Source organism: Pan paniscus, chromosome 11 (genome assembly GCF_029289425.2).
Source record: "Pan paniscus chromosome 11, NHGRI_mPanPan1-v2.0_pri, whole genome shotgun sequence".
Classification (NCBI taxonomy): Eukaryota; Metazoa; Chordata; class Mammalia; order Primates; family Hominidae; genus Pan; species Pan paniscus.
The window spans coordinates 82,833,334-82,860,594 of record NC_073260.2 but is presented as its reverse complement, the minus strand read 5'-3'; the positions used below and the strand labels follow the sequence as shown (position 1 = coordinate 82,860,594).

The window sequence follows — 27,261 nt, the reverse complement described above, 5'->3', positions numbered from 1 at the left end:
TTTTTGCTGGGGGCACTCTGAAGAAAACTGGAAAGCCTGCTAGACAAATTTGCTTTTTGTTATCTGAGCAGTAGTTCTCATTATGGTTTGGGGAGTCCCCATACCCTGTTAAGGGGACCATGAGATGAAACTATTTTCATAGTAATTCTGAGATGTTTTTATTTTTCAGTCTAATTTTCTCAAAACTGGGCAGTGCACTTGGCTAGAGTCTTTAAGGTGTGGGATATGACAACAGATGTGAAAATCCAGCTGTCTTCTATTACAAGACTAAAGTGATTTCCAAAAATTTAAAATAATGCCACTCTTATCACTGAGAAAATAGTTATTTTTCATAAGGATGTTATTTTTATTAATATATAATGTATTATTTTTAAATGAATTTATTTTTAAAGATTATTCAGTTTTAATTTCTAATATTATAAATATCAACAGCTATAACCTAAACAAGCAAAACTCTTTGGAGTTCTGAAGTTGTAAAATGGTGTCCTGAGAGCAAAAATTTCTGTGGTGGCGTATTTTATAGATTACGTACTTAAAATATCGGGTAGTGGCTCCAATAAGTTGCCATTACCTCTTGCCTAGAAACTGCAGTAGCCTACTGGTCAGTTGCCTGACTTTTCTATAACTCTCCCACCAGCCGTTCCAAGAGTGATCTCTGAAAAACGTTAATCAGAGCATGCCACCCTCTGTGTAAAGCTAATGGCTCCCTATTGGTCTTAGAATATATAATGGAGTAGCGAGGCCCTGTGTAATACGGTTCCATGCCCTCTCCATTTTTTGCAGATGCCTTCTTTCTTTGCTTGCTTGGCTGACTACATTGACCTTCTAGTTCCCTGACCTGTTAATACTTTTTTTCCTGCCTGAGGACTTCTGTACAGTTTGTTCTTGCTACCTAGAATGCAAGAACACTCTTTGCCCATTCCTTTTCCATCTTTAAATCTTAATGCAAAGGTCAGTTTCTCCAGGTAGTATCTATTTCTGATTGTCCAGACTGGATTGGGATCCCCTGTTGGATTTCTCACAGTAGCCTGTTTTTAATAAGAATTCATCACAACTTAAAATTGTATATTTATGTGATTACTTCTCTTTAGAGAGGGGCTGTGATTGTTCACCATTGTGTTACCAGAGCCTAGGGCTCAATAAATTATTTACAGATGAATCTAGTCCATTATGTACAATAATACATATTCAGTAATAACTACTTATTGTTGAACCTTTACTGAGTGTAGTATGTACATAATCTGGTAGCTCCCAGTCCTTTTGTGGAAGCTTCCTCTTAAGCTGTTCCCCCCAGGTCACCACTCTCCAGGCACAACTCTTGACTGCTTCATGATGTTCACTCTTGCTTCTCTGCCTGGAACATTACTCTTCTAGAACCACCTTTCTTAGCTGGAGATTCTCATCTGAACCACAGAGCACAGAAAGTGATATGAATAGCTATCCATTTCTTTCCAAGATGGTTCATAATGAATATAATTTTAGATGTATAGGAGAGAAGTTAATTCATTACATAGTGAGTGGTTTGCTGGTAAATGCTGGCTTATCAACCCGTTCTTCAGGAAAAACACTGATTTGTAGTGTTTGCTGGATTTCCATGATGTAAATATTCTCACTGTGGCAGATTTCAAGATACCGTTATTAAACTGGCTCACAAAATTTATGAAAATTTAAGAGCCATTGCTTATAATGGGTGCCTTAGGGCAGAGGCCAGCAAACTGGTAGTCGAAATCTACTGTGCCCATTTGCTTATGTGTTATCTATAGCTCCTTTCAGAATAGACCGTGTGGCTGGTAGGGCCAAAAATATTTACTGTCTAGCCCGTAACAGAAAGTTTGCTTACCCTTGTATTAGGGCTTCCTGTTACTATATCTTGTTCATCAAAACACTTCTCATTGGAAATTTTTACCATGACTTATTTTTTATAGAAATACAATGTGAGCTGGGCTCAGTGGTTCATGCTTGTAATCCCGACACTTTGCGGGGCCAAGGTGGCAGGATTGCTTAAGCACCATGGCTCAGTGATCATGGCTCACTGCAGCCCCCACCTCCTGGAGTTCGAGACCAGCCTGTCTACAAAAAAATAAAAATTTAGCTAGGTGTGGTGGCACACACCTGTAGTCCCAGCTAGTCCAGCAAGGTTGAGCCCAGGAGTTTGGAGGTTACACTGAGCTATGATTGCACCGCAGCATTCCAGCTGTGGTGACAGAATGAGACTTGGTCTCTTAAAAACAAAAAACAGTATGAGCCACATATGTAATTTTCCTATTAGCCACTTTAATCAAAAGGAAGGACTGAAGTCAATTTTTCGATAGTGGTGACTCACACATAACAAAATTTATCATGTTAACCATTTTTAAGGGTTCACTTCAGTGACATTAAGTACATTCACATTGTTGTACAATTGTTACCACCATCCCTTTCCAGAACTCATCTTGCAAAACTGAAACCCTGGACCGTTTAAACAGTAACTCCCCATTTTCCCCATTCCCCCACCTCTAGCAATCACCATTCTTCTTTCTGTCTCTGAATTTGACTACTCTAGGTATTTCATATAAGTGGAATAAGACAGTGTTTGGCCTTTTGTGATTAACTTATTTCCCTTAGTATAACGTCCACAAGGTTCATTTATGTTGTAGCATGTGTCAGAATTTACTTTTTTTTTTTTTTTGAGACAGGTCTCACTTTGTCACCCAGGCTGGAGTGCAGTGGCACAATCATGGCTTGCTGCAGCCTCCACCTCCTGAAGTTCAAGTGATCCTCCTGCCTTAGCCCCCCAAGTAGCTGGGACTGCAAGCTCACATCACCATGCTTGGCTACTTTGTATTTTTTTGTAGAGACAGGGTTTCACCATGTTGCCCAGGTTGGTCTCAAACTCCTGAGCTCAAGCGATCTGCCCCCTTGGTCTCCCAAAGTGCTAGGATTATACAAGTGTGAGCCACCGCACCCAGCCAGAATTTACTGTGTATGACTAAATAATATTCCATTATATGTATGTACCGCATTTTAAAAATCCATTGATCTGTTGCTGGTCGCTTGGGTTGCTTCCACCTTTTGGCTATTGTAATTTTAATATGCTTTATTTAACCCAGTATGTCTAAAATATTTTAAGGTGCAATTGATATAAAGACTATAAAATACCTTGCATTTTGAAATACTAAGTCTTTGAAATATATTTTGTAATTTACACTTAGGCATACCTCAGTTTGAAGTAGCCACATTTCAAGTGCTTAATAGCCATATGTAGCTAGTGACTGCTGAATTAGCACAGCTAATAAAGCTTTCAGGATGTGCTTCCACCTGCCTTTTCTCCTGTTTTCATTGCATTTCAGCCAGTTTGTATTGTCTCTTCCCCTACCCTCAAATATCACTGGCTCTTTCTTCCCCTTTTTGAACCTTTGCAAATGCTGTTAATGACAATGACATAATGGCCAATATTTATTGCAGGCATGATTTATAAGGCATGATGCATTATATTTTTTTAAAATGTCACATAACTTTATGCTGAAAGCACTATTATTATCCTTTTTTTAAAAAATGAAGATGCTGGCCAGGCATGGTGGCTCATGCTGCTAATCCCAGCACTTTGGGAGGCCGAGGCGGGTGGATCACATGAGGTCAAGAGTTTGAGACCAGCCTGACCAACATGGAGAAACCCCATCTCTACTAAAAATACAAGATTTGCCAGGTGTGGTGGTGCATGCCTGTAATCCCCAGCTACTCGGAAGGCTGAGGCGGGAGAATCACTTGAACCTGGGAGGTGGAGGTTGCAGTGAGCCGAATCGTGCCATCGCACTCCAGCCTGTGGGATAAGAGTGAGACTTCGTCTCAAAAAAAAAAAAAAGGTACAAAAAATAGCCGCGTGTGGTGGTGCATGCCTATAGTCCCAGCTACTTGGGAAGCTGAGGTGGAAGAATTGCTTGAATCTGCGAGGCAGAGGTTGCAGTGAGCTGAGATCTTGCCACTGCAGTCCAGCCTGGGCGACAGAGGGAAACTGTCTTTTTTTTTTTTTTTTTTTGAGACAGTGTCTTGCACTGTCGCCCCGGCTGGAGTGCAGTGGTGCAATCTCAGCTCACTGCAACCTCCGCCCCCTGGGTTCACACAATTCTCTTGCCTCAGCCTCCTGAGTAGCTGGGATTACAGGTGCACACCACCACACCCGGCTAATTTTTTGTATTTTTAGTAGAGACGGGGTTTCATTATGTTGGCCAGACTGGTCTTGGACTCCTGACCTCATGATTCACCTGCCTTTGCCTCCCAAAGTGCTGGAATTACAGGCGTGAGCCACCGCGCCTGGCCTATGTCTTAAAAAAAAAAAAAAAAAACAGAAGATACTGAGACTCATGTTAATAATGTAATCAAATTCATACACATATTAAGTAGTAGACTGTAGATTCAAACCCAGTACAAACTTGGGAGGCCTCACCGATCCACTGCCCCAAACTGCCTTGACTTTCCTTTGACTGGCTTTTCAGTCTTTAAAGTTCATTGAAGAGCTAGGTGTGGTGGTGCAAGCCTGTAGTCCCAGCTAATTGGGAGGCTGAGGTGGGAGAATTACTTGAGCCCAAGAGTTCCACGCCAGCCTGGGCAACATAGCAATACTCTGTATCTTTTTAAAAAAAGTTTATTTAAATATTAGTTCATCAGAGGGTAATTGGACTCATCAGTCTATGTCAGATCATTGAATATAATCTCTGATAACATTTTGTGATGATATGGATTGTCTCCTTCACCCAGCCCCCCTGCCCCCGAGTACTGTAAGAACTTCAGGGGCAGGGACTGTTTTGCTTACTTTCTAATCCCATGTTGCCTAGCATTGTGTCCTGGGCACACACTGAGTAGACAAGTATTTATTGAATGACCAAATAGTGTTTTAAATATTTATCTGCAATATTTTGTACCTAGTTGGGATTTTTTTTTTCCCTTTTTTAGACAGAATCTTGTTCTATCACCCAACCTGAAGTGCAGTAGTGCGATCACAGCTCACTGCAACCTTGATCTCCTGGGCTCAAGCGATTCTCCCACTTCAGCTTCTGGAGAAACTGGGACTGCAGGCGTGCACCACCTTGCCCAGCTATTTTTCGTACTGGGTTTTTAAAAAAAATTTTTTGTTTGTTTTTATAGAGACAGGATTTTGCCATGTTGCCCAGACAGGCTGGTCTTAGGAATATTTTAACAATGTGATTTTGAAAAAGTGTGTTTATTCTTAGTCAACTTAAGTGTCTGATGGCATTATTACAGTTACTTTCCTGTACCAGCAGCTGCAACTACAAAAAAGATAAGAGAGGTGATAGATATATTAGCTTGATTTAGTCACTCCACATTGTTTACATATATCAAAACATCATGTTGTACTTTATAAGTGTATACAATCATGATGGCAGGCGGATTATGAGGTCAAGAGTTTGAGACCGTCCTGGCCAACATGGCGAAACCCTGTCTCTACTAAGAATACAAAAATTAGCTGGGCGTGGTGGTGTGCACCTGTAGTCCCAGCTACTGGAGAGGCTGAGGCAGGAGAATCGCTTGAATCCGGGAGGTGGAGGTTGCAGTGAGCTGAGATCGTGCGACTGCACTCTATCCTGGCAACAGAGTGAGACTCCGACTCAAAAAAAAAAAAAAAATTAATTTGAAAAGTGAAGTGAAACTATACAAATACCATTAAATTGAGATTAGGAGCTTTTTTTAGAGACTGAAGTTGATACTTAAATCTGTTTGCAGAGACTGTTGGATTAGCATACTTCACAGATTCTATTTATTATAGGCATGAAAATATATGTGTGTATTTGCAGAATATTGTTGCTAGACCTGAACTCTGATTTTTCCAGGTAAATTTATACAACTATGAGTTAGTTTGATGTCCTATAGATATGGCAACAGTCTGCCTGGTTTACTGGTTAAGCAGCTGCCATATAGATATCTAAAACTTGGGGGTAATTTTTTTTTTTTAACTCTTTAAAGCTCTCTCCAGTTTTCTTAAAGGATATAACTTTTACATTTAAAAAATACCTTATACATATTTTTACTTTAAAATTAAGAAATTCAAATGATGTTGAAAAGTATAAAAAAGGGGACTTGGCACGGCGCCTCACGCCTTTAAGTCCAGCACTTCGGGAGGCTGAGGTGGGCGGATCACAAGGTCAGGAGTTCAAGACCAGCCTGGCCAATATAGTGAAACCCCATCTCTACTAAAAAAATAAAAAAATTAGCCAGTGTGGTGGGGAGCACCTGTAGTCCCAGCCACTTGGGAGGCTGAGGCAGGAGAATCACTTGAACCCGGGAGGTGGAGGTTGCAGTGAGCCAAGATGGCACCACTGTACTCCAGCCTGGGTGACAGAGTGAGACTTAGTCTCAAAAAAAAAAAAAAAAGGTGGGAGGGCCCATTCAGGATAAAAGGTAAAGTTAACTTTTTTTTTTTTTGGGTGATTCTGTCCAGAAAGGTATTTATATGTTCATATATAATTTTTACCTTTTGTTAAGCAAATGGGGTCAACCACCCACAATTTTCTTTATCTTACTCTTTCTACTTGTATTACCTTGGTAGTCTTTCCATGTAGAACTAGCTCATTAGACTATTACTTATTATTTTTATGATTTATTGTTTTGGTTTGCTTATTAATATTTTGAGAAAGGAGAGCATGAACCTTAGAATCGGAGAAATCTGATGATGGGTAAGGAGCTTTAATCATCTCAGCCTCACTGGCTACATTTTTAACATATCGTGTAATACCTGCTTCAGTACATTGTTTGGAGGATTTTGTGACATCGTATGCATAAAGTACCTGACTCAGAGTTTATATGATTTACTTATATTGGTTTCTTTCCCCACAGCCTTTTGTTCACCGGTGAATTGAGTTTTAAGGTTTTGCAATAGAAGGAAGTATATCTATCCTAGCATGTGATTAGTGAAACATTTAGTTTGTTATTCTTGTCAGATTTAAATTAGAGAGAATCTAAAAAATAAATTTTCTGAACGATACACTAACATTTGTGGCTGTGTACAGTTTTATGAGAGAGTGCCCCTTTCTCATACGTGTTACATATTCAGTGTAGTGGTTTCTCATACTTGGCATCCTTGTATAAAGGGTTATGCAGTGTTTTAAATAAGACTACTGTAAGGTTAAACATCAGACTCTTGGAGAATGATAACTGACAGAACCATGTATATGGATGATTTATGGACATTTTTTCAAATACTATTAGCAATATTGAGTAAGGAGCTAATTCAAAAATAGACTCTTGAAGGATCTCTGCCTTAAAATACTGAAATAGCAAAGATTTGAATACAGTATTCAGATAACTATTTAGAGAATCCTTGCTAAATGCTGTTAATATGTGATTCTGCGGGAAATGAAATTGTGTATGTTTTATCTTCAGAGCTGAAGTAAATTTTACTTTTGGATAGGTTGATTCCCAACTCCCCGGATGTTTAATAGGTGAGATAGAGAATGGTTGTTTAAAAGCAAGTTTGGATGTTTGGATTTTGAAATGTTTGTAAAGGGTGACAATGTTGCTTTTAAAGTCAGATTAACTCAATTTTCAGAGTGTTTACAGTTTAGAGTTTATCCTTGCATAATTAGATTAGCAATATTTGAATGTCTTAGTGAATGAATTGTGCCCAGGAAATTTCCGTATGTCTCTTAATTCTCCCATCAGCCCTGCAGAATAAGTATCTCTATTCCTGATGAAGAAACCAAGGCTCAGAGACAGGTAACATCCTCCAGGTCACACAACTAGTATGTAGCAAAACCAAGATTTGAATTCAGGCCTACATGTTTCAAAAATACTCTTTCCTAACCTTGATTCTCCTCTCTTTCCTCCATATGTGTGTCTTATTTTCTTCTCGAAAACAATTGAGAACAGGGAGTAAGCAAAGTCAGCCCTCAGCAGCTGAGATTGGCACCATAAAAGTTGATACACTAAATCTTGATACATTTTCATTTCAAGACAGCATTTCACATTCTTTGCGTACTCTTATTTGATACGGTTTTCTAACTTCTCTTAATTATTTGCTGCTTCTTCCTCAGATTAAAAATAGAAAATTTAGGGGAGAAAGAAGGTATGCTTTCAAGACAAGAACTTGACAGTCTGGTTAAAAAAAAATAAGAAAAAGAAAAAGGCAGATACAAGATACCTTGAGAGTCTGGACAGTTATCACTATATTGCAGAACAGCAGTTGATATTCACACCGGTAACTCAGCATTATCAAAAGTTAAAATTACATTCAGTAGAATGGAAAACAATTTTGGTGCTCAAACAGAGGTAACCTTCAGTTAGCTGGAGAATCCACTCATGTGCAACACCTGGCTTTTGGATGATGTTGAAAAAAATGAGGGGTTGCTGAAAGTTGTTTTGTCTGTGCTGGGTTCATTTTGAAATCATTAAATTGCTTATTCAAGGTGCATTAGAATTTTGATTCTTATGGTTGTTGAGAAAGAGTTTAGTAATTCTCAGCTTTCAGTTCTCTGGCCTGTAGTTATTGTAGGTTATCAGTGCAAGACCAGAGTTGGATGTACATTTGTAGGAAATATGGATACTTTGAGGCCCATTCTATCATGTATCTTTCATTTTGAGTTAATAGTGACCACATAGGCTTAAGGATAAAAATAAGTTAATCTAGGTAATCTTTTTAATGGAAATTACAAAAATTCTTCCTTTATGGTTCTGGCTATTCCCTAGATGAAAATATTTTTTTATTATTGTTGTTATTATTATTTTTAAAACGGAGTTCCTCTCTTGTTGCCCAGGCTGGAGTGCAATGGCATGATCTCAGCTCACCACAACCTCCACCTCCCGGATTCAAGCGATTCTCCTGCCCCAGCCTCCCGAGTAGCTGGGATTACAGGCATGTGCCACCATGCCCCGATAATTTTGTATTTTTAGTAGAGACGGGGTTTCTCCATGTTGGTCAGGCTGGTCTCAAACTGCCGACCTCAGGTGATCCGCCTGCCTCGGCCTCCCAAAGTGCTGGGATTACAGATGTGAGCCACTGCGCCTGGCCGAAAATATTTTGTATAATTGTAATAAGTTTTATTTTTCTGCAGAGGAATAGTGTCAGTGAGCTACCTCTGTCTAAACAGCTTTGAGATTTTCTAAGATGGCTAATTAAATTTTTCCATATCAATACTATTTAGTTTCTGATTTCTGCTGTTGTATGATAAAAGTGTAGATTAAACAGACAAGGAAGTTACGTTCAAATGTTAGAGATAAAATTTCTAGAAATTTTGAAGACAGTGTAATCTGAAAACTTTCTCTTTATTCTGTAGGAAGCAGAATAGAAGTAAAAGATATTTGAAGTACATGCAGAATTTTTAGCTGTAGGACAAATTCCATTTAGATAAAAACACTACATTATTTAACTTGATTTAATTTTCTAAAATATGGTTTATTCGGAAAAGTGTACCATATCTGGCACGGTACAATTAAACTTAAGATTCGTTTACCTTTGTTTCAAATAGAGTGGCAGACAGCTAAACTTACAAAGTTGCTTATTTCTTGGTTTTTGCTTGCTTGTTCCAAGTTTTGTATATTTTTTACTCAGAACAAATCAATTTAACAGTAGCCTTCTACTTGGAAGTGGTTCTAATATCTAAATTAGGTGACATTGGTGGTTTGAAATTTAAAATAAGAACTGAATTATGAATGGTAGTCATATGCAGTTGTCTGTAGTTCCCTAGAACTGTACTGTATGCTATCACCATTTTTAACATGTTTTCCAACTTTTAGCATGAAGTGCCATAAATTCATACTTCAAGACTAAGATACCCCTCACGAACCAAGAGTTCCATGAGGTTGGAGGATCCCAGTATCTATGACATTAATTGTCAACAGCTCTGTAATTTTGTGAGTGAACGTGATTTCTCACATGTCTGTCAGGACTTTGGTTTGGTTTCTTGAGGTTTTGTTGTAAGGAGTGAATGTGAAAATGTGTGTGTGGTGCCAGGTACAGCATAGCTGTGTAATAATGATTAATGGAGGTAATTTTCGAATGTGTGGTGTAGTGTCCTACTCTACTGCATCTAGGACATTGTAGAGAAGCCCTTAGTCTGTCCAGAAAGCCCTGATTATCCTTCAGGTACTGATACTGACAACTCATGGTTAGGAGACTCCTGTCTTTAAATGTTACCAGAGGTTCAAGTGAGCTATATTCATTGCTGTTCTATTAGATTTTGAGATTACAGCTGTTTTGGATATCAGGTTTTAATTGTCTCTGCCACATACGATGTTAATGGATCATCTTTTAGCCTTTGGTGATTATCTCTGTTGTCATTTTCATGTCTTATATCCAGTCTGGTCTGCTACCTAAAACTAAGTTCTCTTCATTCCATTTCCTTTCAGTTGACCTGCCCAAGATGAGGCATATATATATGTATTATATGTATATATATATATGTATATATTGTGTTTGTTTTTTATTTTTTTTATTTTTTTGAGACGAGTGCCTCTCTGTCACCCAGGCTGGAGTGCAGTGGCGCGATTTTGGCTCACTGCAATCTCTGCCTCCTGGGTTCAAGTGATTCTCGTGCCTTAGCCTCCCGAGTAGCTGGGATTGCAGGTGTGTGCCACGATGCCTGGCTAATTTTTGTATTTTTAGCAGAGATGGGGTTTCGCCATGTTGGCTAGGCTAGTCTCGAATTCCTGACCTCAGGTGATCCACCCGCCTTGGCCTCCCAAAGTGTTGGGATTACAAGCGTGAGCCACTGCGCCCGCTCCCATTGAGGCATATTTTAGCTTTGGGGAAGGGAATAATTTGAAATTGAAATACTCAGGAGAGCTGGCTGTGTTTCGACTTCTTGATGTTTCTGTTCTTGTTTTTTTTTTTGAGACAGAGTCTGGTTCCATTGACCAAGCTGTTGACCAAGCTGGAGTGCAGTGGCACGATCATAGCTCACTGCAGCCTCCAACTCCTGGGCTCAAGCAGTCCTCCCATGTTGGCCTCCCAAAGTGCTGAAGTTACAGTCATGAACCACCACGCCCAGCCCCTGCTGCAGCTTAAAAGTTCACAGCCAACTTTTAAAACTATTTTTATTAAAGTACAGTATAGAAGAATACGTGTGTCATAAATGTACAGGTTCGTGTTTTAGCCTAAAGGTCGAGAAAGTAGAACATGATACCAACTCCCAAGAAGTCACCTGCAAACTTAAGGTAACCACTATTCTCACTTTGGGCACCATGGATTTTGTCCCCAACCCTTAAAAAAACAAAAAAACTCATATAAATGAAATCATACAATTTATATTCATTTGTGACTGGCTTTTTCGCTCGTGTTGAGGTATGCGTGATGATATGTGGCAGTAGTTCATTTGTTGTCATTGGGGGTAATCTATCAAATGACTATACTATATTTTACAGTTGAGGGACATTTGGATTGTTTGCAGTTTTTGGCTAATACAAGTAATATTGGTTCGAATGTTGATTGTATTTTTTGTGGACATGTAGTTTGTTAAATAGTGGAATTGTTGGGTCATAGGGTAAGCATATGTTCAACTTCTGTTGCAAAATGTTATTCCAAAATGTACTGATTTATACTTGTACCCACAGTGTGTGTGGTTTCCAGTTGCTCTGCATCCTCTGTAACACTCTTTAACAGTCTTAAACTGAACCATTCAGTGCATTTGTTACTGGTTTTAATTTAAAGTTACCTGTGTTGTTTGCCATTTAAATGAAAAGGATTTCATTTTTGTGAAATTCCTGTTGCAATTTCTTGGCCATTTTTCAATTGGGTTGTGTTTCTTGGTGATTTGTAGACATTATGAAATCTGGATTTGAGCTGTGCTGGTTGTGTTGCAAATTGTCTCTTTAAGGGCTTATCTTTTTACTCTGCTAATGATAGTCCAGTATATGGTGCCCCTTTAAAACAATGGTTAGGTCTTTTTGTATCCCACTTAGGTCATCTTTTCCAATTGATCAACACTTGATTTCTTGTCATCTTTTTGGTAGTTTAATTGCATGTGGTCACAGAGTACAACTTGGTCAGATTTTAATTTTTTGAAATATGTTGACTTTCTTTATGGCCCAGCATATGTAGTCTAATTTAGTAAAGGCACTTAAAAAGAATGCTTATTCTGTAGTTGTTGGGTTTGGTGATCTGTGTATGCCCAATTAGGTCATATGTTAATTGTTCATATCTTTTCTATTTTTACTAATTCATTTTTGCCCATTTAGTCTGTCAGTTTCTCTGAGATAAATGTATCACATTGTTTATAATAGCCAAAAGGCAGAAACAACCCAAATGCTCATCACCTGATGAGTGGATAAGCAAAATAGGTGGTATATTCATACAATGGCATACTATTTGGCCATAGAAAGGGATGAAGTATTGACACATGCTGTGACATGGGTGAATCTTGAAAACATGCCAAGTATAAGAAGCTAGTCACAAAGACCATGTGTTATAATATTGCGTTTATATGAAATACTCGTATGGAAGCAGAAAGTAGAAATTACTGGTTTCTTGTGGTTGGAAGTGATGAGCCATAGGTGGGTGATAGCTGTAGGGTATAGATTTTTTTTTGAGGTAATGAAAATGTTCTGAAATGGATTGTAACACATGTCTGTGAATACTCCAGAAACCATTGAATCGTATACTTTAAATGAGTGAATTACGTGGTATGAGTTATGTCTCCATAAAGCTTAAAACATACTATTTTTTGGTAGGTATTTGAAAGGATGGAAGAATAGATGCATGTCTTTTTTTTTTGAAGCGGAGTTTCGCTCTCATCGCCCAGGCTGGAGTGCAATGGTGCAATCTCGGCTCACTGCAACTTCTGCCTCCCAGGTTCAAGCGATTCTCCTGCCTCAGCCTCCTGAGTAGCTGGGATTACAGACATGCACCACAATGCCCAGCTAAGTTTTGTATTTTTAGTAGAGACGGGGTTTCACCATGTTGGCCAAGATGTTCTCTATCTCCTGACCTGTGATCTGCCCGCCTCGGCCTCCCAGAGTGCTGGGATTACAGGTGTGAGCCACTGCACCCCGCCCGATGCATGTGTTTAATCTAGTATCTTACCTTCAAATCCTAAAATACGATAAAATGCTATATAACTGTATGTTCAATAATTAAGTCGCTTATTTCAGAATAACGAGGGATATCAAAGATTTTGGAAAGGATTTCTGAGTTTAAGGTTAAGAAACACAAATCTAGTTTTACCCTCTCATTTTGCATATGAAAAATAGTTAATCTGGATAGGTTTGTCTTTGAAGTCAAATCTAGGTTTGAATCCTAACTACCAGTTTATTAGCTGTATCAGTGTGAGGGGAAGGGAGACATCTGTAACCTCTTTTTCTGTGTCTGAAATAGGATTAAAAACTCTCTTCCTCACAAAATTGTTGAGTATTAAGAGAACTGGCATAGTAGTAGCTACCATTTATTGACTACTGCCTATATACCTGATGTTTGCATTTATATACATTCTCGTTTAATTCTTACAAACCATGTGTTCTGCCATTCATTATATTACTATTTCGGATAGGTACTAAAGGGAAAAATGAGATGTCTAATAATGGGAGTATAGTTAAATTATGACCTGTTTCTAGATATAGAATATCATGCAAATGGTGTTCTGTGAAGATTTTCTGTTACTTGGAAATTGCTTATCTTAGATAAAAGGATTATGTATCATAGGATTTCAAATAAAGGAAAGAAAATGCAGATGGAAAAGCTTCAAAATATTTACTGAAGTATAGTTTTGTGTTATCTTTATGCTTTTTTGGTTATTTTTCAAAATGTTAGCAATGTGTATGGGAGTTGACAAAGGTAAAACAGATTTTTAAAAAATCAGTTGTTTATATTGGCTGTTGTAAATTGATTATGGAAAATTTTATTCATACACAAATGTAGAGTGTTAGGAACTTTCATGCACCTATCTCTGATTTTCAACAATGATATATAGCTTATCATGTTTTTTATATATGCCTTCCCTTCCTTGTCCCCACAAGATTTTTTAAATCTCAGACATTCTGTCATTTAATGTCTTTCCGTTTATCGTGACAACCAGAAGAGTGCCCCTATATATTTCCAAAACACCTTCTTGGCAGCAGTTTCCTCATCTATTGAGATCCACTGCTGTGGGACAGTGAGGTAGAGTGGTTTGAAGATGTGATTCTTTTCTGAATTTGGACTGATTTCTTGAGCCAGTCTTTTAATGTAGATTCCTGGGCCCACTCTGAAGCTTTCCTATTTGGACAGTCTGGTAAAGCCTAAGCATACTGGTGATTTTGGTAAAGATCTGAGAATAGTATAAGTAAGTTTTTCTTTATATAGCATGATGCTCTTTTCTCTTGTCTGGTTTTATGTGTCTGGTCCCTGGAAAGCCTTTCTTCAGGTTTTATCGGCTACTTTCTTTAGTAGTCTTTCTTTAGTTTTCACTTATGGAAAGCTTTCCCTGACTTCCCTTTATGCTTCCTTTGGACTTCATGGTTTTACTTGACTCTCATTGGACTGTTCACCTTCAGGGAGAGTTGTGTCTTTTATCTTTGATTTTCCATAGTACTGCTTGTTAATAAATATTGAATAAAGTAAGTGGGAAGGATGGTCAGTATAATACAGATTAAGTATACTTTATCCAAAAACTTTTTTTTTTTTTTAAACAGACAGACTTGGGACCAGAAGTGTCTCAGATTTCAGATTTTTTTTCTTTTTTTGTTTTTTTGGATTTTGGGATATTTGCCTTATGTACTTACTGGTTCAGCATTCCTAATTTGAAAATCCAAAGTTTGAAAATGCTCCAATGAGCATTTCCTTTGAGTGTCATGGATACTCAAAAGTTTTGGATGTTTGTGCATTTCAGATTTGGGGTATTTGCATTAGAGATACTCCACCCCTAGGCCAAGAATATGAGATCGGCTGTGTATACTGTATTCAACTAGAAAGAAAGGAACAGGACTGAAGATAGAAGTCTGAGGAATGGATTATTTTGGACGTGGTAAGGCTAACTGTGGCTCGAACTAAGTTTGGTCTCATTAACATAAAAAGAATAAGGATATTGGGAAGCAATGCATTGTTACGCCTTAGCATAGGATCGAATATAGGATATGTGCACCTATAGTAGGACCTTTGTGTTAGAGATGAAGTAATAATCATTTCTTACTAACATCAAGATACTGACATAAAAAGGATGCATCTCTGTATTGTTTTGAATTGGGGATTTTTTGTTTTGTTTTGTTTTTAGAGGCGGGATATCACTCTGTCACCCAGGCTGGAGTGCAGTGGTGTGATAATAGCTCACTGCAGCCTCGAACTCCTGGACTCAAGCAGTTCTCCTGCCTCAGCCTCCTGGAACATTGGGATTATGGTGTTTGAATTGTAGCGTCTGTAGTAGGGGCCTCTATGAGGTACCTGTAGAAACTAGACTGTATGGTGCTGTGCAAACAACTGTAATACATACTTATTTTATTTTTATTTAGTTTAAGGAAGAAATCTCTAAACGTTTTAAATCACATACTGACCAACTTGTGTTGATATTTGCTGGAAAAATTTTGAAAGATCAAGATACCTTGAGTCAGCATGGAATTCATGATGGACTTACTGTTCACCTTGTCATTAAAACACAAAACAGGTATGGTTTTGGAAGATGTACAGCTTTAAAATCGTGGATAAATGTTCGTACTTCTAAAAGTAACTAGTGTTGGCTGTAAATTACTTTCCCTGTCATTAATATTTAAATAGTTAAAATTCTTTCCTTGCTGTCGATAACAATTTTTTTAAAAAGTGTGATTCCATGTTAATGCTTACATGATTGTCAGATAACCATTTCATATTTTACAAGGTTCATTGGTATTTAGTTATTATATCTAAATTATTTGCATTAGAACAGGCAAGTTTTTAGCTTTTCTTTTAGTAAGGAAATTTTTAGACAAAGATCATGAGTAGCTTATCTCCTTAGCAAACCACGAATTGATAATCATATTTCATCTTTTTTAAGAGACAGAGTCATGCCATGTTGCCCAGGCTGGGCTCAAGTGATGCTCCCATGTCAGCCTGGGACTGTAGGTGCGTGCCACAGTGTCCAGCTGGCACCACCAGTTTTAAAGAGATACCTTTGTGTATCACTAAGAAAGAATACTGCTAACTGAATTGATGTTTTCTTGTCACTTAAAATGTTTATTTTATACTTAGTGAAAGAGCTCCTTTAGACTTACATGGGTATGGAATTTTATCATATCACTCTTGCATAACATACAAAGACTTAGTTGTCAGTGTCCATATTTTTTCATACAGTATCAAACTCTGTTCTGTCAAGAGTGTTGGTGGTGTAGCATTGCTTAAAAGAGCTCTCCAGTATTTTCTCCAGGATTTTGTTCCAAGCCATTAACACTCCTGTAAGTTTTTATGCTGGTATTTACCAACAGCAAATACTTGCTTTACTCATTCAACATATTCCTTCTATTTTGGTGCTATTCTGAATACATGGTAACTTCTGTCAGTGCCAATTAATAGTGTAATTATTTTGAAGACACTTAATGTGGTAATTAAGCCCGTTACGTATGATACAACAGTGTACCCAGACGTTCAGTTGAAGTCATGTAGACTACATGTGCAGGCATGTAGTTGATGCCTGGCTGTCAGCAATTGTAAGACAGATCCTGATTTCGGAGATGTTAAAATAGAAAAATGTGTGCCTTAGCTAAATTCAGGGAAAGAAGCAATGAGTGGCATTCAAAACTCTCATCTGGTATCATCTGGAAGGTTTTTTTTATTTCCTTACTTTTTTTTTTTTTTGAGACGGAATTTCACTCTTGTTGTCCAGGCTGGAGTGCAACGGTGCGATCTCAGCTCACTGCAACGTCTGCCTCTGGGTTCAAGCGATTCTCCCGCCTCAGCCTCCCAAGTAGCTGGAATTACAGGCATGCGCCACCACGCCCGGCTAATTTTGTATTTTTGATAGAGACGGGGTTTCCTCATGTTGGCCAGGCTGGTCACGAACTCCTGAACTCAGGTGATCCGCCAGCCTTGGCCTCCCAAAGTGCTGGGATTACAGGTGTGAGCCACCTTGTCTGGCTTATTTCCTTTTAGAGATAATACTAAGTAATAATCAGGCCAGGCGCGGTGGCTCACGCCTGAAATCTGAGCACTTTGGGAGGGTGAGGTGGGCAGATCACCTGAGGTCAGGAGTTCCAGAGCAGCGTGGTAAACATGGCGAAACCCTGTCTCTACTAAAAATACAAAAAATCGCCCAGCACAGTGGTGTGCACCTGTAGTCCCAGCTACTCGGGAGGCTGAGGCAGGAGAATCGCTTGAACCTGGGAGGCGGAGGTTACAGTGAGCCGAGATCATGCCACTGCACCTCCAGCCTGGGTGACAGAGCAAGACTCTGTCTTTAAAAAAATAAATAAATAAAGTAATAATTATTAATCATATTGATTTGTTGGCTTTCTTTTGGTGAAGTCTCTCGCTTTTTATTGTTTTCAAGAATTTCAAGGGCCAGAGTAAAACTGGCTCATAACCGTCAAGAACTAGAAGGGGATAGATAAAAAAGTTGTGGGTTTTTTTGTTTGTTTGTTTGTTTTTCAAGAGTCTCTCTCTGTCACCCAGGCTGGAGTGCAGTGGCGCAATCTTGGCTCACTACAACCTCCGCCTCCTGGGTTCAAGCAGTCTTCCTGCCTCAGCCTCCTGAGTACCTGTGATTACAGGCATGTGCCACCATGCCCGGCTAATTTTTGTATTTTTAGTAGAGATAGGGTTTTACCATGTTGGCCAGACTGGTCTTGAACTCCTGACCTCAGTTGATCGCCTGCCTCGGCCTCGCAAAGTGCTGGGATTACAGGCGTGAGCCACCGCACCTGGCCAAGATAAAAAAGTTTTTTATATAGTCAAGCTTTGTGGGTGTAACTGGTCATTGGCTTCCCTCTTATGAGATAACCTACCTCCATCTCTTACATAAGCAATATGATTGAAACTAATGAAATATTTGTGTACATTATACTCAAAGAGGAGGGGCAATTGCAGCATATTTTGTATTTTGTAGGGTTTTATTTTATTTTGTATTTTTTGTTCCTAATGCTTAGTTTTCTCAGGCTTTTTACTAAATGATAATTTGATTTGGTCTGAGAGTTTACCCTTTATTTCTAGATGTCAGGATTTCAGTGGTTCTTTTTTTTTTTTTTGAGACGGAGTCTCGCTCTGTTGCCCAGGCTGGACGGAGTGCAGTGGCGCGATCTCGCTCACTGCAAGCTCCGCCTCCCGGGTTCACGCCATTCTCCTGCCTCAGCCTCCCGAGTAGCTGGGACTACAGGCACTCGCCATCATGCCCGGCTAATTTTTTGTATGTTTAGTAGAGATGGGGTTTCACTGTGTTAGCCAGGATGGTCTCGATCTCTTGATCTCGTGATCGGCCAGCTTTGGCCTCCCAAAGTGCTGGGATTACAGGCGTGAGCCACTGTGCCTGGCCTTCGGTGGTTCTTTTAAAAATAATCAGCTCTACTGCTTACTCTGTGATTAATTATTTTCCCTAGGCCTCAGGATCATTCAGCTCAGCAAACAAATACAGCTGGAAGCAATGTTACTACATCATCAACTCCTAATAGTAACTCTACATCTGGTTCTGCTACTAGCAACCCTTTTGGTTTAGGTAAGTGTCTTTAGTCATTCCAGTAGGGATGGGAAAAAATACTCCTTTCCCTTCCTGGGTAGTTTCAGATAAAATGAGAAAATAAAACATTATGTCACTTTAACAACAAAAATTAAAAAAAATAACATATATTCCTATAATTGTAGATATTAAGGAAGTAGTTGGGGATATGGATATTCTTACATATCAGTTGGTGCCTTTCTTTTTAATGATGAAAGAGATGTAGTTTGTGTATACCTGATCTGACTACCACATAATTTAGTATGAGTAAGATTAGCTGGTTATTAATCGTAAGCCAGCGTCCCTGAATAATTTTTTCATTTGTAAAAGGAAGGGATCAGACTGCATTAGTTATTTTGTAACTGTCCTGAACACATGGAAGGGGGTCTGGAAGCCAGCCTCGCCTAAAACTGCTTTTGTTTTTCTTATATTAGCTTTTGTTTGTTTGTTTGTTTGTTTTTTTAAGAGAGGCAGGATCTTGCTCAGTCACGGAGGCTAGAGTGCAGTGATGCCATCCATAGCTCACTGCAGCCTCAAACTCCTGGCTTACGGTGTCCTGCTGGTGTCCCAAAATGCTGGGTTACAGATGAGAGCCACTGTGCCTGGCCTGTATTAGATTCATATATTGAGGTTCTGTGGAATATATATATATATATTTTTTGAGACAGAGTCTTGCTCTGTCGCCCAGGCTGGAGTGCAGTGGCGCGATCTCGGCTCACCGCAACCTCTGCCTCCTGGGTTCAAGCGATTCTTCTGCCTCAGCCTCCCGAGTAGCTGGGATTATAGGAGTGTGCCACTACGCCCGGCTAATTTTTTTGTATTTTTAGTAGAGACTGGGTTTCACCATATTAGCCAGGATGGTCTAGATCTCCTGAATTTGTGATCTGCCAAAGTGCTGTTATCCATTTTCTTTTGATAATAGATAGCCAAACTCAGTGGCTTATTACAACAAAGCTTCATTTCTTGCTGCATTTTTCTGCATGCTACGCTTTTTACCGGTTTGTAAGGTGCCCATCCATATAGTCCCTCAGAGACTCAAGCTAATGAAAGTCATTTTTCATTCTGCTGTATTATAGCTCTACCATTTGGAACACAGCAGAAGAGACAGCTACAGGGTTTTAAGTTGAACCTGCTATACTTTGGCCAGAAGTGGCATATATCATTTCTTGTAGTCCTTTGGCATTTCACATAGGCCTGTCCAAGTGCAAAAGAAATAATAAGGCTGCAAAATGAAATGTTTGGTGAGCACTGCTATCTGCTACTGTAGTTAGTCATACTGAAGTTTTTGTGGTTTCAAGAATGCGTTAATACATTTATTTTTGTGCTTTTTGTATATTGTGTTCATTGTGCCTAGTATTCAGTCCCCCTCCTAACCTTCTTCACGTTTCCTTGCCAAAGTATTTATGCTCCAGACTCATTAAGTGTTATCTCTTCTTCTGAAAGTAGCCATTCCACTTGGGTTATATTACCATAATATCCTGTGAATATTCTTTACTGAAGTACTTAGCATCTGTATAGACATTTATTTTCTTGTCTGTCTTTCCCACTAGATTGAGTTCTGAGGATGTCTTTCTTGTTGCCTTATTCTCAATACATATGTAACACAGTCTCTGGCATATATAAAAAGTGCTCAGTAAGTGAGAACTGAATGCATTTAGTTGGTTATGTAATTTTACGAAGTAAACACTTTGTGGTAAGCACTTGGTCATCCTGTTGCTCTGTTAGGTTTCTCCTTGATTGAAGTCCTCCAAAGAGAAAGCTATTTCCAGGTATTCCCTGGCTCTCTGTCTCCTTGACTGGCAGTATCAGCCCTCTTGTACCCAGTGTTTATAGGTGAATTCTGCTTCCTGTTAATAAAACTTAAACTAGTCTTTTGGAAAGATTATTAGAAGCATAGTCTGGCGTGTGTATTTATTATTTCTTCCTTTAGCTGGCATAATCTGGAGTGTTTTTTCTGACACCAGCCAATTGTCCAATACCAGCTGTGTGTCCAAGATTCAGCTTCATTTCTGATACTACCTACTTACAGTTAGTGTCCGATCTCACAAGTTAGCAGACTCAGTCCTGCAAGACTGCCCCTACTTCAGATACTGGTCACAAGTTCTAGGCCATCTGTACTTCTGACTGACCAGCTCTGAGTTGGGGGGTTCCCCTGACCTCCTTCTCAGGTTCAATAATTGCTAGAATGGCACCTAGAACTCAAGGAAACACTTATGTTTACCTGTTTATTATAAAGGATACAACTCAGAAACAGACAAATGCTTGGAAGATAATTATTAGGGCACAAGGTATGGGTATGTGGGGGATGGAAGTTGGGCTCAAAGGTTCCATCCAGGTTTCCTCAGCGCACAACCCTCCTAACACTCAGATGTGCTTTTCATTTTGAGTTTTCTTAATTTTATTGTTGAAGAATTTGCATAGAGCTCTATCTCCACCTCCCTACCCTTACTTTCTTGGTGGGTGGGGCTGAAAGTTTTAGCCCTTTAATCACTTTGTCTTTCTGGTGACCGGCTCCTTTCTGAGGCTATCCAGGGGCCTAAGTCACTTCATTAGCATAATGATCAAAAGGGCTTGTAATGAATAATAAAAGATACTCCTGTCACTCAGAAAATTCCAAAGTTTTAGTAACTCAGGATCAAGGAGAAAGACCAAATATATTTATTATTATACTACATACATGAAAATATATTTTGTTGATTTTATTACTTTAATTACCAAAGTGTAAATTTTTGGCTAATTTCAATGATAGGAATTAAATATTAGTAATAGGTATTCGATTTGTTTTTAAATGATTTCTTGTAATAGACTATTGGGTCAGCTAATACTTTTTTGCATCTTCATATTTTATGTCATGTTAATGATAAATTTTCTGACTTTGATTTGTATGTTTTTGCCCTTTATCCTCTTAGGTGGCCTTGGGGGACTTGCAGGTCTGAGTAGCTTGGGTTTGAATACTACCAACTTCTCTGAACTACAGAGTCAGATGCAGCGACAACTTTTGTCTAACCCTGAAATGATGGTCCAGATCATGGAAAATCCCTTTGTTCAGAGCATGCTCTCAAATCCTGACCTGATGAGACAGTTAATTATGGCCAATCCACAAATGCAGCAGTTGATACAGAGAAATCCAGAAATTAGTCATATGTTGAATAATCCAGATATAATGAGACAAGTATGTGGAAAGTTCTTTCAGTTCGTTTAGCTAAAAAATGATATATTTGTTATTTAATTTTCTATGGTTAACGAGATTGTCCTCTATGTATGGTTAAGCTAAAGAGAGAAATCCTTATCTTGGTTTAAGAAAACTCAACAAAGCACTAATTTGGCTATTTGAACTCTGAATTTTCTGTTAAATTGAAGGATCTTTGTAAATAGTTTATTTTGAAGGCTTAAGAATCAAAAAGTCCAATGCTGGAGATGGGAAATTCACTCATAACAAAGTGCTTCCTTCTTTATGTTATTTGAATGCTAAGTTGCTTTTTTGAGGTGAAATACACCAGGGATTATTTAAAATAATCTCCTGCCTTATATGTTGAATACAAAATTGCAACAACTTTAAAGCTTTAATTGGTTTTTATTTGTGATTCTAGAATCAGACAACACCTCATTTTATAACATAGAGTGTTCTCATGAGCTGAGCAGAAGAGGTTGGCTTTATAGGCATAAAAGGGCTGAAGAAAGCAAAAATGAACAAAAAGCAGATGGGTCATTTCGAAGTTACTTTCCTAATAGGGTTAAAATGGAGGGAACTCTTTCTTGTTACAGTGACTCACGTTGACTGCAGCTTACTGTGGTTTTGCGGGGGAAACTGGCCCCTTTCATAGTTCACTTTGATTACATGGCAGTTGGCACAAGTGGCTCTATTTTGGTTTGTTGTGGTCTGCTGGGGCATAGTGCAGGAGGCTGGTCCAAAACAGTGGCCTCCTGGCCGGGCGCGGTGGCTCACGCCTGTAATCCCAGCACTTTGGGAAGCTGAGGCGGGCGGATCACGAGGTCAGGAGATCAAGACCATCCTGGCTAACACGGTGAAACCCCGTCTCTACTAAAAAATACAAAAAAAATTAGCTGGGCGTGGTGGCGGGTGCCTGTAGTCCCAGCTACTCGGGAGGCTGAGGCAGGAGAATGGGTGTGAACCCGGGAGGCGGAGCTTGCAGTGAACCAAGATCATGCCACTGCACTCCAGCCTGGGCGACAAAGCAAGACTCCGTCTCAAAAAAATTAAAAAAACAAAACAAAACAAAACAGTGGCCTCCCATAAACTTTGTTTAATGGCAGTTAATAAAGTAATTAATGTAATTCATGTGTATTTCAATGCCTTTTTTTTTCTTTTTTTCTTTTTTTGGAAATATTTTTCTTAGACGTTGGAACTTGCCAGGAATCCAGCAATGATGCAGGAGATGATGAGGAACCAGGACCGAGCTTTGAGCAACCTAGAAAGCATCCCAGGGGGATATAATGCTTTAAGGCGCATGTACACAGATATTCAGGAACCAATGCTGAGTGCTGCACAAGAGCAGGTGATCCACTGGCTCCAAGATTCAGGCCAAGGAGTAGCTTCTGTTTTAACACAAATATATGTATGATTGAGGGTAGCTTTTATATGAGGAATGTGGTTTTCAATTTTTAAAAAGTTCAGTGGCCGGGTGCAGTGGCTCACGCCTGCAATCCCAGCACTTTGGGAGGCCGAGGCGGGTGGATCCCGAGGTCAGGAGATCAAGACCATCCTGGCTAATACGGTGAAATCCCGTCTCTACTAAAAATACAAAAAATTAGCTGGGCGTGGTGGTGGGCGCCTGTAGTCCCAGCTACTCGGGAGGCTGAGGCAGGAGAATGGTGTGAACACAGGAGGCGGAGCTTGCAGTGAGCCGAGATCGCGCCACTGCACTCCAGCCTGGGTCACAGAGCGAGACTCCATCTCAAAAAAAAAAAAAAAAGTTTCATATCTTATTTAAAACAAAAGCTTATTCTTTGTGATTTTTATGTCTTTTATTACAGTTTGGTGGTAATCCATTTGCTTCCTTGGTGAGCAATACATCCTCTGGTGAAGGTAGTCAACCTTCCCGTACAGAAAATAGAGATCCACTACCCAATCCATGGGCTCCACAGACTTCCCAGAGTTCATCAACTTCCAGCGGCACTGCCAGCACTGTGGGTGGCACTACTGGTAGTACTGCCAGTGGCACTTCTGGGCAGAGTACTACTGCACCAAATTTGGTGCCTGGAGTAGGAGGTATGCTTTTAACAACTCAGGCTTTTTTCTTTGTTGTCCTCATTTACATAATTAAAACATTGTTTATACTCTTATTCTTTGTGCTTTTGTGTGTATGTATAGTGAGTATCTTTTATAAACTATCTTTTTCATGTTGCTTTTGTTTTGTTTCGTTTTTTTTGAGATAGAGCTTCGCTCTTGTTGCACAGGCTGGAGTACAATGGCACAATCTCAGCTCACCGCAACCTCTTCCTCCTGGGTTCAAGTGATTCTTCTGCCTCAGCCTCCCGAGTAGCTGGGATTACAGGCACCTGCCACCATGCCCGGCTAATTTTGTATTTTTAGTAGAGACAGGGTTTCTCCATCTTGGTCAGGCTGGTCTTGAACTCCTGACCTCAGGTGATCCACCTGCCTTGGCCTCCCAAATTGCTGGGATTATAGGTGTGAGCCGCTGCACCTGGTCACATTTTGTTTTTTAAAGGAAGCTTTAAATGTAGAGAGAACACTTATTTACTTGTGTAGTTGTTACTAGTTACCTGTGTAGTTGTTACTAGAGCACATGTTTGCTGTCTTTAGCCTGGTTTTGTATTTTAGATCAGTAGATTGTCAAGCACCCGTCTTGAGGTCAGGGCTATACTGGCTGCATCAGAGCACCTGCCAGGTTTATTAAAAATCAGATTCCCAGATCTTACCCTCAGACTTTGTGGAGCCAAATCTTTCATAGTGGGGTTAAGATCTGTGTTTGTGTGAAGCAGATTCTCATGTGTGAACAGGTTAGAAATTTACTTTTGTCCACTTTTCTGTAGACTGGACTCAGATGTCTTCCTTTCAGCTATTCAGATACTACATGCGGGTGTTTTGTCCATAAATTAGGTCCAAGATCATTAGCCATAGTGACAATTTTAGTCCTAATACTTGGCGTATAAGTAGGAAGAAATGGAGACATGGGAGCACTTCTCTAAGATGAGACAGACTGGGCATGTTTTAAAAGATGCCTGTACTTTGGCAGAGGAAGTGGAAAGATGAGGTGCTGGATGAAGAATTTTTAAAAATTCATTGCTGAAAGAAGAATCAGAATGAGAAGAGTAATTAATGATCACAGTTGATATATATTCTTTTATACAATACAGTGGATATCTTGAGATTTATGTTTATAATATAGGTTTTGTAAAACCTGAAGTAATACCATTTTTAAATCAATAAAAATATTCTGTTCTATATTCTACTTAATCCTTACTTTGATACTAACAATCTTTTGAGAGGGTTGCAATGTTCTTACTTTAAAGGGTATAGAGCAGGCAAAGATTTAATCATATTTCCTTACTGGTTAAGCTGTTGTTTTCTTTCCCTTTACCATGATTGTCTACGGTAATAACTTTTGTCTAAAAAACCAAAAACCGAAAATCAGTTTTGCATCCTTTTACTCAGATACTTAATGGTTTGATACTTTAACATTTCATGTTAATATCTCCATCAAGGGAAAACAAGAAATAGCAAGAATGAACTTACTCTGCTGGCCTATCAGATTGTCAGCATATTTGTACAGTATTATGATTCTTACTCAACTGTGACATTTGATGCATACATATATGCACACATACACGTGTAAAGATGAAATTCTTGACTCTTCTTTGGTCCTGTAAGCACCTACTCTAGAATGTAAGGAAGTGTTAGAGCAGGAGTTGACCGATTTTTCATGTGAAGGGTCAGATAATACTTCAGGTATTGCTGGCCAAGAGGCAAAATGGAGAATGTATTACATCAAGAGACAAAACAAATTCCCACAAATTTTTTAATTGAAAAAATAAAAAAATTGGTAATATTTAGTTACAATATTTTCCTTGTATCTACTGATAAGAGGAATGGGACTTCTTTGGGGGAATAACATTTTGCATAATTGGGGTTCAGTGTTCTGTTTACCAAAATTGCAAAGTTCATCTGTTAATACTGATATGTAGTGAGACTTGACTGACTTTATTCAAAATACGTACTCATTCCAAAAGCATTTGATTTTAATAGCATATTTATCAGTGTGGAAGGCATTTATAGAATTCCATTAGATAATGTTGTTTTTAACATGCCATTACATTCAGATTAATCACTTCAAAGTGAAAGGTAGTAGCTCCTCAATTGCACAGTTAAGTGAACTTTGAAATGTCAGTTGCCTTTGCATTTGCATTGAGGTCTGAAAAATGTTGCTGGTGGTATGAGCTCAAAATTAAATCTGCAAATTTGTGAGAATGGAGGTCTTGCTTCTTGTGATTTTTTTTTTTTTTTGACGGCATAGGAAGTCTGTAAAGCACCTTGACATTGCTTGTGATTCAAACAATTTTAGTTGTCAAAATGACTTAGTATGATCACACATAAATGCTGCTTTGCTTTGTAGTTTTAGGTTGAATTCATGCATAAGCATTACCAAGTCTCTAACAAAAACGAATTCATATAGTAATTCAATGTTTGGTTGTTGGAGGGTTGGCAGGGTAGTGGTTCTCATTTACTAAAATTTTAATCTTTGACATGAGCTAATAAAATAATGCAATGAAACTTTACCTCTGCTAAGCCACCATCAACCTTCTGTGTGGTTAGGCATGTCAGAATATTGAGTTATTGTTAATAAAAATTCATGAAGTTGACTGGTTAAGTTTACAGGAGTTAACAGTGCTCCTCATTGATACTCCTGGTTCAGTAACATGATAGATCCAAATATTTTCCAGAGTACCTACTGATGAATAAGACAGTCAATAACTATAGTCTTTAAATACCTTACATTTTTATATGCTTTGAAAATATGTCCAACTAAGTCGTTTTAATTCTGCACGTTTTTGCTGCCATGAGATGTAGCACATCTTAGCAGATTCTACTTCAAGTTGTACCAAATTCTTATTTCTCAACTTTTTAAAAAATGGTCTTACCCTGGTTGTTCCATTCAGACTATTTATAGAGGGTAATTTTCCGGCCACTTCAGACTTACCATTGACTCCCCATACAATTGAGCAGTATCAGTAACATCTGTCAGCTTATCAAGAACTTAGAAATAGCACTCAGAATCATTTGTGTTGTTTTCAATTTGAGTATTGACATCCTTAACTCTGAGAAAAACTGTTCTTCCTGAGAGCCGAGTAGACTTCAGTGAGTTTTATTTTCTCTGGACACATTTGGTTACTGCAATCAAGATTTAATTAACTGTTAAATTAGTCATCACTAGTACTTGGCTTTCTTTGGCTAACAAGCCACTTGGAAACTTAACTTTGGTTGCAGTCTTATTTTCATTTTTATTTTTTGTGAAAAAGTGGCTATGATGAGATATTTCATTCTAAAGTTTATATTTCTTCTGACCATTGCTTTTCTGTGAGTGGGGAGTATTGTGATGAGTGGTTGGTCCGGCAGTGCTTATATATGTTGTATTCTTTTAGTGTCATTGCATAAGAAACACAAGTTTTGCCATCTCATTTAGTAAAATATATTCCACTGTGCCTTAAAAACCTG

At 38.7% G+C, this 27,261-nt stretch overlaps 1 protein-coding gene across 2 annotated transcripts in view; it reads left to right on the top strand.

Annotated features, from left to right (window-relative positions):
- Nucleotides 1–27,261, top strand: part of UBQLN1 (ubiquilin 1) — a 48,342-nt gene that overhangs the window by 6,786 nt on the left and 14,295 nt on the right. For both annotated transcript variants that reach the window (XM_003810295.5, XM_003810294.5), the window contains exons 2-6: nt 15,403–15,554; nt 18,451–18,566; nt 21,476–21,738; nt 22,925–23,083; nt 23,562–23,796. In XM_003810295.5, coding sequence (XP_003810343.1) covers nt 15,403–15,554; nt 18,451–18,566; nt 21,476–21,738; nt 22,925–23,083; nt 23,562–23,796 — 925 coding nt within the window. The remainder of the gene's footprint in view (nt 1–15,402; nt 15,555–18,450; nt 18,567–21,475; nt 21,739–22,924; nt 23,084–23,561; nt 23,797–27,261) is intronic.